General features: G+C 48.1%; 1 protein-coding gene across 1 annotated transcript; it reads right to left on the bottom strand.

The window, feature by feature from the left end:
• Positions 1 to 431: 431 nt before the first annotated feature.
• Positions 432 to 12,527, bottom strand: AADACL4 (arylacetamide deacetylase like 4). The gene is made up of 4 exons (XM_002925590.3): positions 12,369 to 12,527; positions 9,947 to 10,163; positions 6,466 to 6,529; positions 432 to 1,164 (listed from the first exon to the last, which is right to left on the bottom strand). The coding sequence occupies exons 1-4, from the start codon at positions 12,525 to 12,527 to the stop codon at positions 432 to 434; spliced, it is 1,173 nt and encodes a 390-aa protein (XP_002925636.2).
• Positions 12,528 to 14,616: the final 2,089 nt, after the last annotated feature.

Here is a 14,616-nt window from a genome sequence, read left to right as displayed (position 1 = left end):
GGATTAACCGTTGTTGGTGCCGGAAAGAAAGAGAGACATTTTGGATTTTCTTTTTTTTTTTTTTAAGATTTTATTTATTTATTTGACAGAGAGAGAGAGACAGCCAGCGAGAGAGGAAACACAAGCAGGGGGAGTGGGAGAGGAAGAAGCAGGCTCATAGCGGAGGAGCCTGATGTGGGGCTCGATCCCAGAACGCCAGGATCACGCCCTGAGCCAAAGGCAGACTCTTAATGACTGTGCCACCCAGGTGCCCCATATTTTGGATTTTCTTAGATACTAAGCAAGACCGTTCTAAGCTTCCTTATCCTTCTCACATGGGCCCAGCATTGACTCAGCGTCTCCTTAATCAGCAAAATAGAATTCACCAAAGGATGCAGCGCCCCAGGGTTACTATACGCTCTTTATATAACTGATGACAGAGTTTGTAATTTTCAGGGAGCATGGAAAGAGAAAAGCTTCTTATCAAAAAACATCAAGGACCCATGAAAGCCATCTTCCATGTGGTGCCATGTCACAGGGACCCCCTGGTCCTCCGACTGCTTCATACAGAGCAAGGTGTCATCATGGAGGATGTCGTGTTCGCAGCTCACCAGGAAGGCTGCAGGAAGCTGCGTGATGGTCTCATCATCCCTTAGCAGAGGGGCATTGGCTACATCCAAAAGATGTTTGTTTTCCAGGTAGGCGGCCTCATTAAAAGGGCCGGGAAACAGAGGTTGGTAGCCTGGTTTCCTGAATCTCCTGGGTATGTTGTCAGGGCTAAGCCACTTCCGGTACTTCCTCCAGACTTCCGGGGGTCTGAAAGCCCCATTCAAGATGGCATCCCACCAGTGAACGTCGATAACCATATATTTGAACACACACATCATCGTGAACTTCTGCGAGAGGAACGGGACGTTTCGGTTCTGCCAGTAGGACGGTAACGGCAAACTGATGAGCTGAGTTACTGCGTAAATCAGGACCTGGGCCCTGATCTGGGGAAGATCTGATCTGCCCACCAGGGCCTGGGTGATACAGGCCACATACCCTCCCCCAGTGCTGTCTCCACAGATCACAACCCGGGCGGGGTCCACCCTGAAGGTCGTCAGGGCCTTCAGGAAGTGAATGGAGGCGTTCAGGCAGTCTTGGAAGATGCTGGGGTAATGGTGATCGGGAAGCTTGCGGTACCTGAGGAGGAAGCAGGGAACAAAAGCATAGCAGTGTGGCCAGCTGTTTGGGAACGATTTAACTGTGTCCTCGACTCCTCCTTGCAATACTGTCTCTGACTAAGTCCCCAGAATGGTCCTGTGAGGTAAGGATTTTTATCCCCCCCTTTTTTTTGCAATGAGGACGTGAAGAGCCTCTCCTTGGTCTTCCAGGCGGAGATTCCTGACCCCGACCCTAGGCTCTGTCTGCTGCCCGGAGATGCAGACCCTACATCAAGATTAGGCAACTCGAAAGCTGTTTGAAGTCGAAACAGAACAGCCAGGAATGCCAGGAAAGGCGAAGGAAGCTACTGGCTGAATGGAGAGAAGGGGCTGAGCTCAAATGAAGGAGAAGTTTCTTTCAGGAAGAATTTTTTTTTTCATCAAAGTCTAATGACCAAGGTTTGTTCTTACCCAGTGACTTAAGGAGCTGCCTTCTCCTGGGGCTTTGAGGAAGGAGGGAGCGGGTTGGGAGGAGCCATGAGGGTGAAGGTGTAGGAAAGGTAAGCAGGCAGGAAACAGACACTGAGGGCTGCTCTGAGTAAGCCCCCAAAGTGTGTCTCTTCATGGGAATTCAAGGACAAAAAGAAAGGACTTGAAAATGAACTTCTAGATGTGTAAATTATAGTAAAATATTATTCAGCCACGAGAAGGGAGGAAATCCTGCCATTTGGGGCAACATGGACGGCTTGAGGACATTACATTAAGTGAAGTAAGTCCAGCAGAGAAAGACAAATACTGTATGATCTCACTTATCTGTGGACTCGCAAAAGACAAAACTCAGAATGGTGGTTAACAGGGGCTGGTGCAGGGGGAGGGGAGGGAGATGTTGATCAAAAGTACAAACTTCCGGTTATAAGAATAACAAGTCCTGGGGATCTAACCTACAACCTGGTGGGGCGCCTGGGTGGCTCAGTCGGTGAAGCATCTGCCTTTGCTCAGGTCATGATCCCAGGGTCCTGGGATCAAGCCCCACATCGGGCTCCCTCTACTCTGCCCCCTGCTTGTGGTCTCTTGCTCTCTCTGTCAAATAAATAAATAAAATCTTTAAAAAAATAACCTACAACATGGTGATTACAGTTAACACTACTGTGTTCTATACCTGCCAGTTGCTCATGTGCTCACCACAAAAAAGAAACACTAACTATGTGATAGAACCGAGGTGTTCCCTAATGCTATGATGGTAATCATTCTGCAATATAGAAGTGTATCAAACTGAGGCAGTGTGCACCTTAAACTTACACAATCTTATATGTCAATTATATTTCAATATGTGCTTATATAAACACAAAAACACAAGCTAACTAGTGCACGAATCAAGATTACAAAAAGAGAAAGGAATGAATTTTAAAAAGAGGAACAGTTTGCTTAGCACGATACCTTCTAGTCGTTGCAAATGGCAAGATTTCATTCTTTTTGATGGCTGAGTAATATTCTGTTATATATATATATCTTCTTTACCCATTCATCTGTCAATGGCCATCTAGGCTCTTTCCTTAGTTTGGCTGTTGTGGACATTGCTGCTATAAACACCGGGGTGCATGTGCCCCTTTAAATCACTATGTTTGTATCATTTGGGTAAATACCTAGTGCAATTGCTAAGTCATAGGGTAGCTCTATTTTTAAATTTTTGAGGAACCTCCATAGACTAGTACCAAATGATTTCACTCAAATGTGGAATTTAGGAAATAAAACAGATGAACATAGGGGAAGGGGAGGAAAAATAAAATAAGATGAAAACTGAGAAGGAGGCAAACCATAAAAGACAATGAACTCTAGGAAACAAGCTGAGGGTGGCTGGAGGGGAAGTGGACAGGGGGGAAGGGATAATTGACTGATGGGCATTAAGGAGGGCACTTGATGTAATGAGCACGGGGTATTATATGCAACTGATGAATCACTAAATTCTACCTGTGAAACAAAAAGAGAGAGAGAATAAAAAACAGTTTGGCTAAACTGCTTGGATTAGAGATTTTATGTAAAACATGGATGCTATCTCAAATTTTTGTTTGAAATTATTGCTCATTATCTTTTCTCTTCTTACAACCTATCACTTAAAAGCATCAAAAAAATGTATGCTACTTGTAAGATTAAGTTTAGAAGACACTCATAATGAAAAATGACACTTTGGCTAGTAGCTTTTAAACTTTGTTAAGGGGCACCTGGGTAGCTCAGTCGGTTAAGCATCCAACTCTTGATTTGGGCTCAGGTCAAAATCTCAGGGTCATGAGACTGAGCCCCATGTCAGGCTCCATGCTCAGTGGGGAGTCTGCTTGAGATTCTCTCTCTCCCTCTTCCTCTTCCCCTCCCCTCACTTGCTCACACATGCTCTCTCTAAAGCAGATAAACAAATCTTTTTTTTTTTAAGTAAACTTGGTTAGAACAGCAATATTATTTTTCTTATTAAAAGGATACAAGGAGCCCCACTGTATAAAATAAGTAAGTAGCAGTCATTCTGGCTTTGCCCAAGGGTAAGTGACCTGAACCTCCCCCCACTCATTCTCCTTCCTCTTTGACCTCCTTGACCACCTCTAAGACAATAAAGGGAACCCTAGTGCCCCGAGGAGTCTAGTTTTAAAGCTGCTGTCTCCTGTATGACCTTGATTTTTGTTTCCATTAAAAGTTGCTCTAGGCATCGTCTTTAAAGATAGGGTTTGATTGACTGCAACTTTGCAGCATTTCCCCAATGAGCAATATGCTGATAAATAAATCAATGTTATCAACATGGGCTTCCACGTAAACTCAGCAAAACATATACTACTGAGTAAGGTCCTTGCAGTGAGATGGCCCCAGCACCCGGAAGCAGCAAGCACAAACTTCAGGCTCCATTTTCCCATTTCTAGAAGGGAGCACATCTCAGTAAATGTGGAATATACAAATCTGACATTATGACAGAAATAACAAACAGTAAGTGCTTTCCATTAGCAGAATCCCCACCTGCTGGAAAGAGACAGAAATGCTCCATGCCCTCCTGTATTCTCTCTTACCCACCCAGGACATGGGTAAAGGCTTCGCAGAACGAAGAGGGCAAAAGACTGACAATCTCCAGAAGCTTAGGAAGGAAGTCCCATTATGTAGTGATGAGGAATCAGGGAGCATTTCAGACCCTGGACATGTTTTCCTGTGTCTCTGTTTCCTCCCAGACGTGGTCCATCTGCACTCTCCCCTGGCAGCCTGAAGACCTTTACCTGCTTTTCTACCTCCGCCATCCACTCTATCAAACCCAGTCTGGTCCACACCCTATGTCTTTTCTTTCTTTCTTTCTTTCTTTCTTTCTTTCTTTCTTTCTTGCTTTCTTGCTTTCTTGCTTTCTTCTTGCTTTCTTGCTTGCTTTCTTGCTTTCTTGCTTTTTTTCTTGCTTTCTTGCTTCTTTTCTTCCTTCTTTCCTTCCTTCCTTCCCTTCTTTTTTTTTTTTTTTTTGAGAGAGAAAGAGAGAGCATGAGAGCAATGGTGGGAGACGTAGATGAAGAAGGAGAGAGAATCTTAAGCAGGTTCCACACTCAGCATGGAGCCTGACATGGGGCTCAATCTCACAACCCTAAGATCATGACCTGAGCCAAAATCAAGAGTCGGACACTTAACATTGAGCCACTCCGGCACCCCCTGGGTCTTTTCAACTCTCCAGAACAACAATATCATAAGCAATTTCCTGCAAGGTATTCATGCAGGTGTTCGTTAAACACTTTTACGTGTTCAAGGAGTATTCTCATTACCACAAAGGCCTTCTCAGATGGAGAGTCTGACAGAAGCTCTCTCAGTGGGATTTCAGACACAATGCTGAGCCAGTCAGGAAGTATGTCGAGTACCAGAAAGATGCTGCCTTCCTCGATCTCATCAAGAAGACCAGAGATGCTTGGTGAGTTGCTGTAAGTCACACAGAGGCACTCATATGTAGAATTCAAGAAACCAAACAAAGGAGCAAAGGGGAAGAAAGAGAGAGGCAAACCAAGAAACAGACTCGTCATTACAGAGAACAAACTGATGGTCACCAGAGGGGAGGTGGGCGGGGGGATGGGGGAAATAGGGGATGGGGATTAAGGTCGTGATGAGCACGGGTGATGGATGGAAGTGCTGAATCACTATATTGTACACCTGAAACTAATATTTTGCTGTATGTTAACTAATTGGAATTTAAGTAATAACTTTTTTAGGGGCACCTGGGTGGCTTAGCCATTAAGCGTCTGCCTTCAGCTCAGGTCATGATCCCAGGGTCCTGGGATCAAGTTCCACATTGGGCTCCCTGCTCGGCGGGAAGCCTGCTTCTTCCTCTCCCACTCCCCCGGCTTGTGTTCCCTCTCTCGCTATCTCTCTCTGTCAAATAAATAAAATCTTTTTAAAAAATAATAAATAAATACATAATAACTTTTTTAAAAAAGGAAAAAAGTCTGTTTTTTGGTCTGTCTCTTTTTTTTCCTTTGTTCATTTGTTTTGCTTCTGAAATTCCACATATGATTGAAATCATATGGTATTTATCTTTCTCTGACTGGCTTATATCACTTAGCATTACCCTCTAGCTCCATCCATGTTGTTGCAAACGTCAAGATTTCCTTCTTTTTAGAGAGAGGTAGGCAAACCGTAAGAGACTCAGTGATAGAGAACAAACTGAGGGTTGCTGGAGGGAGGTGGGTGGGGGACGGGCTAGATGGGTGACGGGCATTAAGGAGGGCATTTCTTGTGAAAAGCACTGGGTGTTATATGTAAGTGATGAATCACTAATTAAAAAAATAGAAAATAAAAAAAAGATTTCATTCCTTTTCACGGCTGAATAATATTCCGTTGTATATATACCACATCTTCATCCACTCCTCTATTGATGGCCACTTGGGCTGCTTCCATAATTTGGCTCTTGTAACTCACACTGCAATGAACACAGGGCGCACGTATCCTTTCAAATGAGGGTTTTCCTGTTTCTTGAGTAAAGACCCAGGAGCACGATTACTAGACCATGGGTTAGATCTGTTTTCAATTTTTGGAGGAACCTCCCCGCTGTCTTCCACGAATGTGCATTCCCACCAACAGCGCGGAAGCGTTCTTTTTTCTCCACATCCTCACCCACACTTGTTTCTTGCTACAGTTTATTCACACACTCCGCGCTGATGGGCCTTTGGGTCGTTTCTGGGTTTTTGTCCTTTTGAACAGTGCGGTGCCCGGGTCCTTATGTGCATGTGCAAGAGTGCCTCCTGGGGCTTAGGGCCTCTCTCTCTCTCTTCTCCGAACTAGCCACGTGTTCATTCCTGCCTTCCCCCACCCATGCAACACCCACTGACTTTCTCCAGCAACTCACCCCACCAACAGCAGCACGGAGTCCATCTCCGGGACCAAAAAACCGCACAGGTTGTGGTGGAAGTCTGCAAGAGTAGACCCAGTCACAGCAGCAGTCGCCCTGAGTGGTCTCTGGGATGTCGCCGCCCTCCCCCCACCCCAGGGCCAGACCACCAGCAGCACCAGCTCTGGGTTTGACATTCTCCTTCTGTTCCTGTTCTTGCCTCCTCCGCAGTGACTCTGGCCGGCTCTGCCTGGGCACAACCAAAATGCCAGGCCGTATATCAGACAACTGACACCTGCCCTGGGCTCCTCAGTGTCGGGGCTTGGCTGCATCTCGGGGCTCACCAGCAGCAACGTTCCTTTTTACAAAAGTGGGGGTGGGCCTGAGGACCAAGAAAGGCTTGGTGATTGGAAACCTACAAAACCAAGACCGGGGAAGGGAGGCATGCCTGCCCTAGAATATTAATGATAATTACATATGCGTGCATACAGATATGTATTATTAAGAAATAAGCAAGGGTTGGATGGGCCATTTCTATTAGCTGAGTGGTACCTCTGAGGTTGTCAGAGGACAAGTCCCTTCTCGACAGTATTTGGCCATCCTGGCACAGTGCCAGACACAGCATTTGTATCAAACAAACCTGTAATTCAGTGGTTGTCAACCCTGGCTGTGCGTGGAAGTACCAGGGAGTTTTTCCAAGTCCTGATGCCCAGACCGAGCCCCCAAACCAACTGAACCAGTGTCTCTGGGGTGGGGGCACAGGCACCAGGAGTTCCCAGGTCACGCCAGACAATGCCAGCATCCGGGGAGGTTGAGAATGACTGATCTGACCGAGAGAAGTGATGGGGGCGGGGTGCAGGCTTCATTGACTCCGTTGAGGGAGGTGATGGAGGAGGGGTCCAAACGGAGTAGGGAGTGGGCAGTTCCTACAGCGGCCTCAGCCCTGCTTACCGATCAGCATCGTCTGGGAGCTTTTTAAAAATGCCGATGCCGGGGCGCCTGGGTGGCACAGCGGTTGGGCGTCTGCCTTCGGCTCAGGGCGTGATCCCGGCTTTATGGGATCGAGCCCCACATCAGGCTCTTCTGCTATGAGCCTGCTTCTTCCTCTCCCACTCCCCCTGCTTGTGTTCCCTCTCTCGCTGGCTGTCTCTATCTCTGTCAAATAAATAAAATCTTTTAAAAAAATAAATAAAAATTAAAAATTTAAAAAAAAAATGCTGATGCCTCGGCCCCACCCCTGAACCAGACAGCAGCCTGGGCAGGACCTGGGTATGGGGACGACTCTAAAGCACCCCCGGGGAGGGGGGTTCAAAGCACAGAGAGGGTGGAGGCCACTGCCGGCCCTTCTCACACCATCTCCCTGCTTCCCTGCTCTGCGCCCCCAGGACATTCATTCTTTCCCTCAAGCTCCTGTTCCGGAGCTCAGCGCTTGCGCTCCCTTCGGCTTAGACTTTACAGGGCTGGGACCATGCGGAGGCAAGGGAGGCACTTCCCATGGGCCCCGGGACCCTCAGCAACCAAGATAAATACTACTTTAAGGAATCCAAGTAAATACCACAAGTTGATGAACACCCTCGTATGAAAATCTCAAGTAGACAAGAGCCTACTTTGCCTTTGTCCAATTCCCCCGCCCTGTCGATCCCGCCATTAGATAAACCTTGATATTTTGTCCATCATAGATTTTTTTTGCATTATTATTGAGTTTTCAAAAATAATGCATAAAAATATTAGACTGTGTTTCTTGGTGCCCCTTTCAAGATGGAGCCTCCGGCGCCCCCTTTGCCTCCTCCACCCCCAGAGGCTTAGAATGCTGTTTCCCAGCCTCTATAGGACTGGTTCCTCCTCATTGGTTGGTTGGGCCTGGTCTCAAATTCTACCTTTTTGGAGAGGCTTGTTCTTCAAAAACTAAGGATGCATCTGAATCCTTCTCTATCTATTCCATCCCCTCATGCTCTCACTCTGTGAAATTACCCTGTTTGTTTGTTTGCTCTTTCACTGCCCAGCGTCCTCCTCATTTGAGTAGGCTCCACGAAGACCCTCCTTGTTCTCCGCTCGGTGCTCTGTACCTGGAAGAAGGTCTAACACAAGGTAGACAGGGAATATTTGCTGAATGAGTCCTGGCTTTACTTCTGGAAATAACATCATCGCCCAAAGAGGAAGGCTAACAGTCCTAGCCAACTAACGGGGTGCTCCTCCTGGGGGCCTCTGAAAGGGAAGAACGATCTTGGGGCCAGCAGGTGGGAGATCACCATTGCTAACTTCGGAAAAAGGAGAGCATCGCGGCAGCTGAAGCTGTGGTTATTTCCACCACCAGGTGGCGGTACACCCCAATTCCAGGGCCGGGCGGGCAACGCATCCAACCATCTGTCCATCCCCTCGTGTGTTCATTCCTGAACACATCCTTTCACCCAATTATCCACCCATCCGGATTCATGCACTCACAGAGTCATTCGAAAAATGTAAAAGCACAGGCAAGGCACTGGGGATGAGGCAGAAAACAAAACACAAGTCTTCCTGGCACTCGTGGAGTTTCCATTTTTAGTTGGGGAAGACAGACCGTAAGAAAACACAAGAAGGAACAAGACAAATTCAGATGGTGACAAGTGCCATGAAGAAAATGTAAAGGGATGAGGTCAGGGTTGGAGACAGGGGCATAGAACTCTAAGGGACGGTTCCTTAGGTAAGATGTTCAGGGAGGCCTCTCCGGGGAGGGGCGTTGGAGGTCAGACTAGAAGAACAAACAAGGGCCCACCAGCGATGCAAAGTCAGGAGGGGCGAGACAGCTTTTGAGGTCCCCCAGACAGCAAGTGCAGAAGATTCAGAGTGAAGAGGAGCCGGGAGTGTCTGGAACGCAGTCATGTGAGTGGTGTGTCTGCAGCACAGGGAACTGCTTTGGGAGGGGGGAGACCCAGGGAACCAGGTTGGAAAGGTGGGCAGGGGCTTCTAAGCTATCAGGGTTCGATGGCTTGGTTCCATCGAAGGGCACTGGAGAGCCACAAGAAGTGTTTAGCCCAGGACCGACAAGCTCTGGCTTGTATTTTTTTTAAAGCTCTTTCTGGCTGCCGGGTGGAGAATGGAATGAGGGGCGACAGGAGAATCAGAAGTGTCAAGGGGGCAGGCAGGAGAAGATGGGGGCTTGGATCATGGTGGGGTTCAAAGCCCGGGAGAAATGCATGGGTTTGGGAGGCAGTGTGGGTGGGGAGCAGCTAGGACCAGCCACTGCTGCCTGTGAGCGGTGAGGGAAGAGAGGAATCAACACTCCAGTACCGTCCATGAAAGCCCTATTGAGACACAGCACTAGCCTCACCTTGACGGAGACTATTACAGTACAGAAAACTACCATCTCCTATGTAGATTTGCACACCATCTACTGTCATGAGCCCAGAGCCTTTCGTCTGGGCTCCCTACAAAAATCTCCAACCACTGATTCCTTTGAGTCACTCCAAAAAGGTTCTCATGGAAGGGTGGGCAACGTTGTAGGTGTAGATGAAGTCCTTACCCAGGCTCCCCACAAACCCGCTTCCTCCAGGGAAGAAGAGGATGCCTCGCCAGGGGCCAGAGGATGCTGCTTTGGGCTGGAACAGCCTCACAGGTATGGTCCCAAAATACAGGTCAGTTACCATCAGTCTAGCATCCTTCTTTATTCTCACACTGCCTTGCAATAACTGGAGGAATCTGAGCATGGAGCAAATTCCCAGCTTCTCAAATATTTCTGCCTGTTGGAGGTAAGAGAAAGAAAGGGAAACATTAGGAGAGGTCAGAACCCATCTGGACTGTAGATGACACCTGTCACCAATAATTGCTAGGATGTTTTTGCAGTATTTCATCTGCCTTGTTCATGTGGACCCCGGGCTGCGTTTCCCATTCAATCTTCTCATCAACCCTATAAAAAGTATCTCTTGCTATCCTCATTTTTCACAGGAAAAAAAATGGAGGCTGCAAGACAATGGAGGCCACGAAGCTAACAAATGGGAAACTTGGGGTTCAGACCAAGGGTTGTCTGACACCAAAAGAAGGCACCTGATTTCTGGGTCATAAAATCTTTTTAGGTTTTTCCTCCTCCTCTTCAAATCTCTTATCCCTCCTGTATCTGTTTGTCTTCCAGAACGGAGTGAACCGTAATCACTTGGACAGCATCATCTTCATCAGCAGCACCCCGGGATGGGCAGTGTGTCCCGAGGGCACCCAGCCAGTGCTGGAGAGACCAGGATGGGACCTCCCAAGTGTCTCCACGTCTGTGAAACTGGACAGGGAAACCTCTGGGAAGATGGAGTGGGAGGCCAGCAGGGGGAGCCCTCGGGAGGCACAGCGGGTCCTCAATTGCAGACCAATGGGAAGACGTAGCTCAACTTCCCAAGAAGCAGCCTGACAGGAGGCAGGAAGAACTTCTCCTGGCCTAGCAACAAGCTCAGCCAATAAGAAGATACCACAACTCAGCCAATGAGAAGCAATCCCAACTCTGGCCTCCAGCTTTCCTCCAATGGACTTTAATTCAAAGCAGCCCTCCCACGCCCCCCACTTCTTGATAAAGAAGGGTTTCCCTCTTCTGATCACTGACTTGTCTGTGGTTTGCCATGACTTGCTGTCCCCAATTGCAATTCCTCTGCTCTTCCTGAATAAGCCCATCTTGCTGGGAAAATAGCTGGCTGTGTTACTTCTCAGGTCCAGCTCCGAGCCTCCTGAGAGCCCCCCAGTGCAGCAGTCAGCAGCAGGCGCTTGGGCCTGTGAGCTACTCTTGAGGGGAAAACACCGAAGGTTAGAAAGGTCTGGCTTTTTCTGGGTCTCAGACTAGCCCTAGTCCCATGAGAAAGCAGCCACTGGTTTGAGACAGGCTGACCTCAGCTGAGGTGCATGGCCCCAATAAATAAGAGAGATGAGAGTTTTGCACCCTCAGCCTGTCTCCTTGAGCCAGCAGCATTTCTGTAATTATAAACTAGACTTGTTCTATCTCTGAGAGTCATCCGTATGCACAGTGGAACATTCCAGCAGCACAGAAACGTATTTTACTTCTTTCCTAAACCTATTGAGCCCTAATCACGTTATCTCGTTCTTTCACCGACTTGATGAAATGGACACTATTGTTTCCCTTTCACAGATGAGGGAACAGACACACAGAGAGGTCCAGTACATGGCCCGAGATCGCAGGGCCAGAGCTGGGATGCTCACATTGGCAGGCTGTCTGCAGCCTGGGCTTCTTGCTGAGGTCTCTATCCTCCTTTTTCCACAGTTGCCCTCCCCCCACCCCAGGTAAGTGGCTTGAACTGTTTGGCTGCTATCACCGCACCTTAAGATACTGGGGTTAAATCTAGTTGCCTGCCTCTTACCACATGCCAAACCTTCGTTTCCAAAACTGCTGCAGGTCTGGGCATATGCTGGCCTATCCACAATGCTGGTCCCTACTCAGAGCCAGGCCAGCACAGCCACTCCGACAGGCTGGGTTAGTTCCGTTATGTCTCGATCAGCAAATAGAAAGCACCTTCTGGGTGGCAGGTCTGTGCTTGGGGCCAGGGTTGCGAAGGTGGATAAGGCAGTCCCTGCCTTCAAGGTGCCTACAGTCTATGCAGGGGAGAAGACCTATAGGCAATTAAGTGCGCCAAGGGTCAAAGATGCTGTGGGTGAAGCCAGTTCATTCCCTGTCAGGCTGAAAGCCCATTGAAGGAAGGGACCGGGTCTGAAGTCCTTTTAGAATCCTCAGAATGCAGCCCAGTGATTGGCATTCAATAAGTGTTTGATGCTTGAAGGAGGAAAGGGGGGGGGTGGGAGGGAGGAAGGGAAGGGAAGAGAGAGGGAAACGGAATCACAGACACAAAAGACAGTGTAGCAAAGGCTGCCTTGGGGGAGTCGGGTAAGGAAAGGAGGGGTAAGGTACAGGGAGAGAGGAAGGGACCCCAACCCGTGACGGAGGCTGAGAGCAAACTCACCAAAGCGAGCACGTACAGGAACATGCAGTGCAGAAACCAGAACTTGGTAGGATGTTGCAAGGTGGAGGGAATATCGGTGGTGAGGAAATGCTGAAGCACAGCCCAGACAACGACTCCCACGAAAAAGCTGGACAGTAGCACCAGCCCCAGGATGAACATGTTCCAACGTTTTCAGGAGCTGCTGCTCTGAGGAGCCAGCTCAGGAACTTGTGTTGGGAGACCCTGGACTGGTTATTCCAGCTGTCTCCTGGTTCCCACGGTGTTGGGGCTTAGCCTTGATTCAGTGCCCTGACCTGACTTCTCATACATAAATCCAGCAGAGCCAATGGGAGCGAGAAGGACTACTCACTCCTCCGAAGAATGCAGACACCAAGAAAGCCAGTCCTGCCCATCAGGAGATGTCTTGGTAGATGGGTCTCCTAAAGCCTTGGCACAGCTCCAGGCTCAAAAAACACCTGGCACCTGGGCATCCAAGGGAGAGGCCTCAGACCTTTGTGACCTGATTTTTCAATTGTAGACTAGGAGACACACAGCCAGCCTTCCTCACCAGAGTCTGGTTAGGGTGGACAAAGCACATCTCATTCCAGTTAGCTGCCCCGACCCCACTTTGATTGATGCCCCAGTCTAGGCTGTGGGGAGAGGCAGCATAGCAGAGGGTCAAGAAGACTTACTAAGATGCCAGCCTACCTGGGTTTCAATCCTGCCTTTTCAGCTTCCTGGCTCTGTGGCCTTAAATAAGTTGTATCTGTTCTCTGCATCTCTGTTTCTCCTCTAAAAGAAGGAGATATAATTAGCTGAGCAATTGTGAATAGCGCTGGAAAGAACATGGCTGTGCAAATATCTTCTTTTTCAAGCAAATGATATTTAGCGATAATAAATAAAGGTATGCATACCCATGCATATGTAAGACTGTATAAATCGTTAAGTATACAGCTCAAAGAATTTCCACAATGTGAACACACCCAAATACCAGCACCCAAACCAGGATGTAGGACACCTTTAGCACCTAAACGGTCCCTTCTCCCCATCACCACCACCCCCTCCCCATTACTACACCCATTACAGGTAACCACTATTGTTCCTTGAACAGCCAAACTCAGTTGGCTGATTTCAGACTTTTATATAAACGGGTGTATCTTCCCCACCTTCTATATCGATCAGTTCATTCATTCTCATTCCTGCATAGCATTCTGTTGTATGAATACACCACAACTCTTTATTCCTTCTACTGTGGATAGACATTTGAGTTTTTGCCAGTTCTCAATTTATTGCCTCTCAGCTCCAAACTCAATTTTTATCTGCTTTGTAAAAATGGGGCTGGAAATTTCAATATTTTTCCTCTGTCTGTTGGCAAGGAGGCATTGTCAAGAAAGGGTGCTGGAGAGACATCTGAGGAGAGAAGGCTCTGCTCCCTGTGTCCAGGAGCTCACATGGCAGGCTTCTGGAGTACGTGTGGTTTTGCCAGCACCCAGCTTCTACAATGTGTGAAGAAAACTAAATGAGGAATTATTAACTATAATAGGGTACAAAAGTGACAAGAGATTAGCTAGCAAGAAGTAAAGAGAGCTCTAAAGTTTATAGGAATTACAGATACAAGGAACGACTATTACCTCTAGGGCTGAGACAGCACACCTCTCAGCCCACTGGACTGAGGTCTAGAGCTTGTTGGAGAGGCATGGCGTGACTCATTGACTTGGCAAAGAAGTCGCTCTCCTGCTGTACCAGTAGGACTTGCTAACATCTGTCCTGCCCCCTCACCCCCAATTTGTTGACAATCTTCCCTCCCTGGGTCCTAGGGAAAGCCATACATTCATAGGGTGGTGTCTTGCTGGAGGCACTCTGAAATGAAACTACCCAAGGGGGGATGGAAGGGAGAGCTACCGCAGGAGCTGGTGCTAGAAAAGCCATCTGCAAAAGCCACACACTGCAGGATCGGAGGACTGGAGAAGCCACCCACACTTCTGGAGCTGGGCATGCAGAAGCAAATAGAACAATGATGTGCCCCAGGGTGTTATTGAAAGTAAAAGTCACTAGCCTGCAATTAGTGGAGGCTAAGAGCTGGGTGACATCAACAGAGGCAGATAGCTTAGTGGAGAGATCAGGGAAAGCTAAAGAGAATCATAATGAAAACCATGTCTTCCCAGGCGGATTGTACATTGCCTACGTGCGTACCCCCTGAGGAGTGCCGTAGGAGCTGCACGCTGAGGGAAATTGACTTTACTGAAATAGTCCATCCAAGTCACTAAAC

This window comes from Ailuropoda melanoleuca, chromosome 11 (genome assembly GCF_002007445.2).
Source record: "Ailuropoda melanoleuca isolate Jingjing chromosome 11, ASM200744v2, whole genome shotgun sequence".
In the NCBI taxonomy this organism is placed as follows: Eukaryota; Metazoa; Chordata; class Mammalia; order Carnivora; family Ursidae; genus Ailuropoda; species Ailuropoda melanoleuca.
This window is presented reverse-complemented; position numbering and strand designations above follow the sequence as displayed.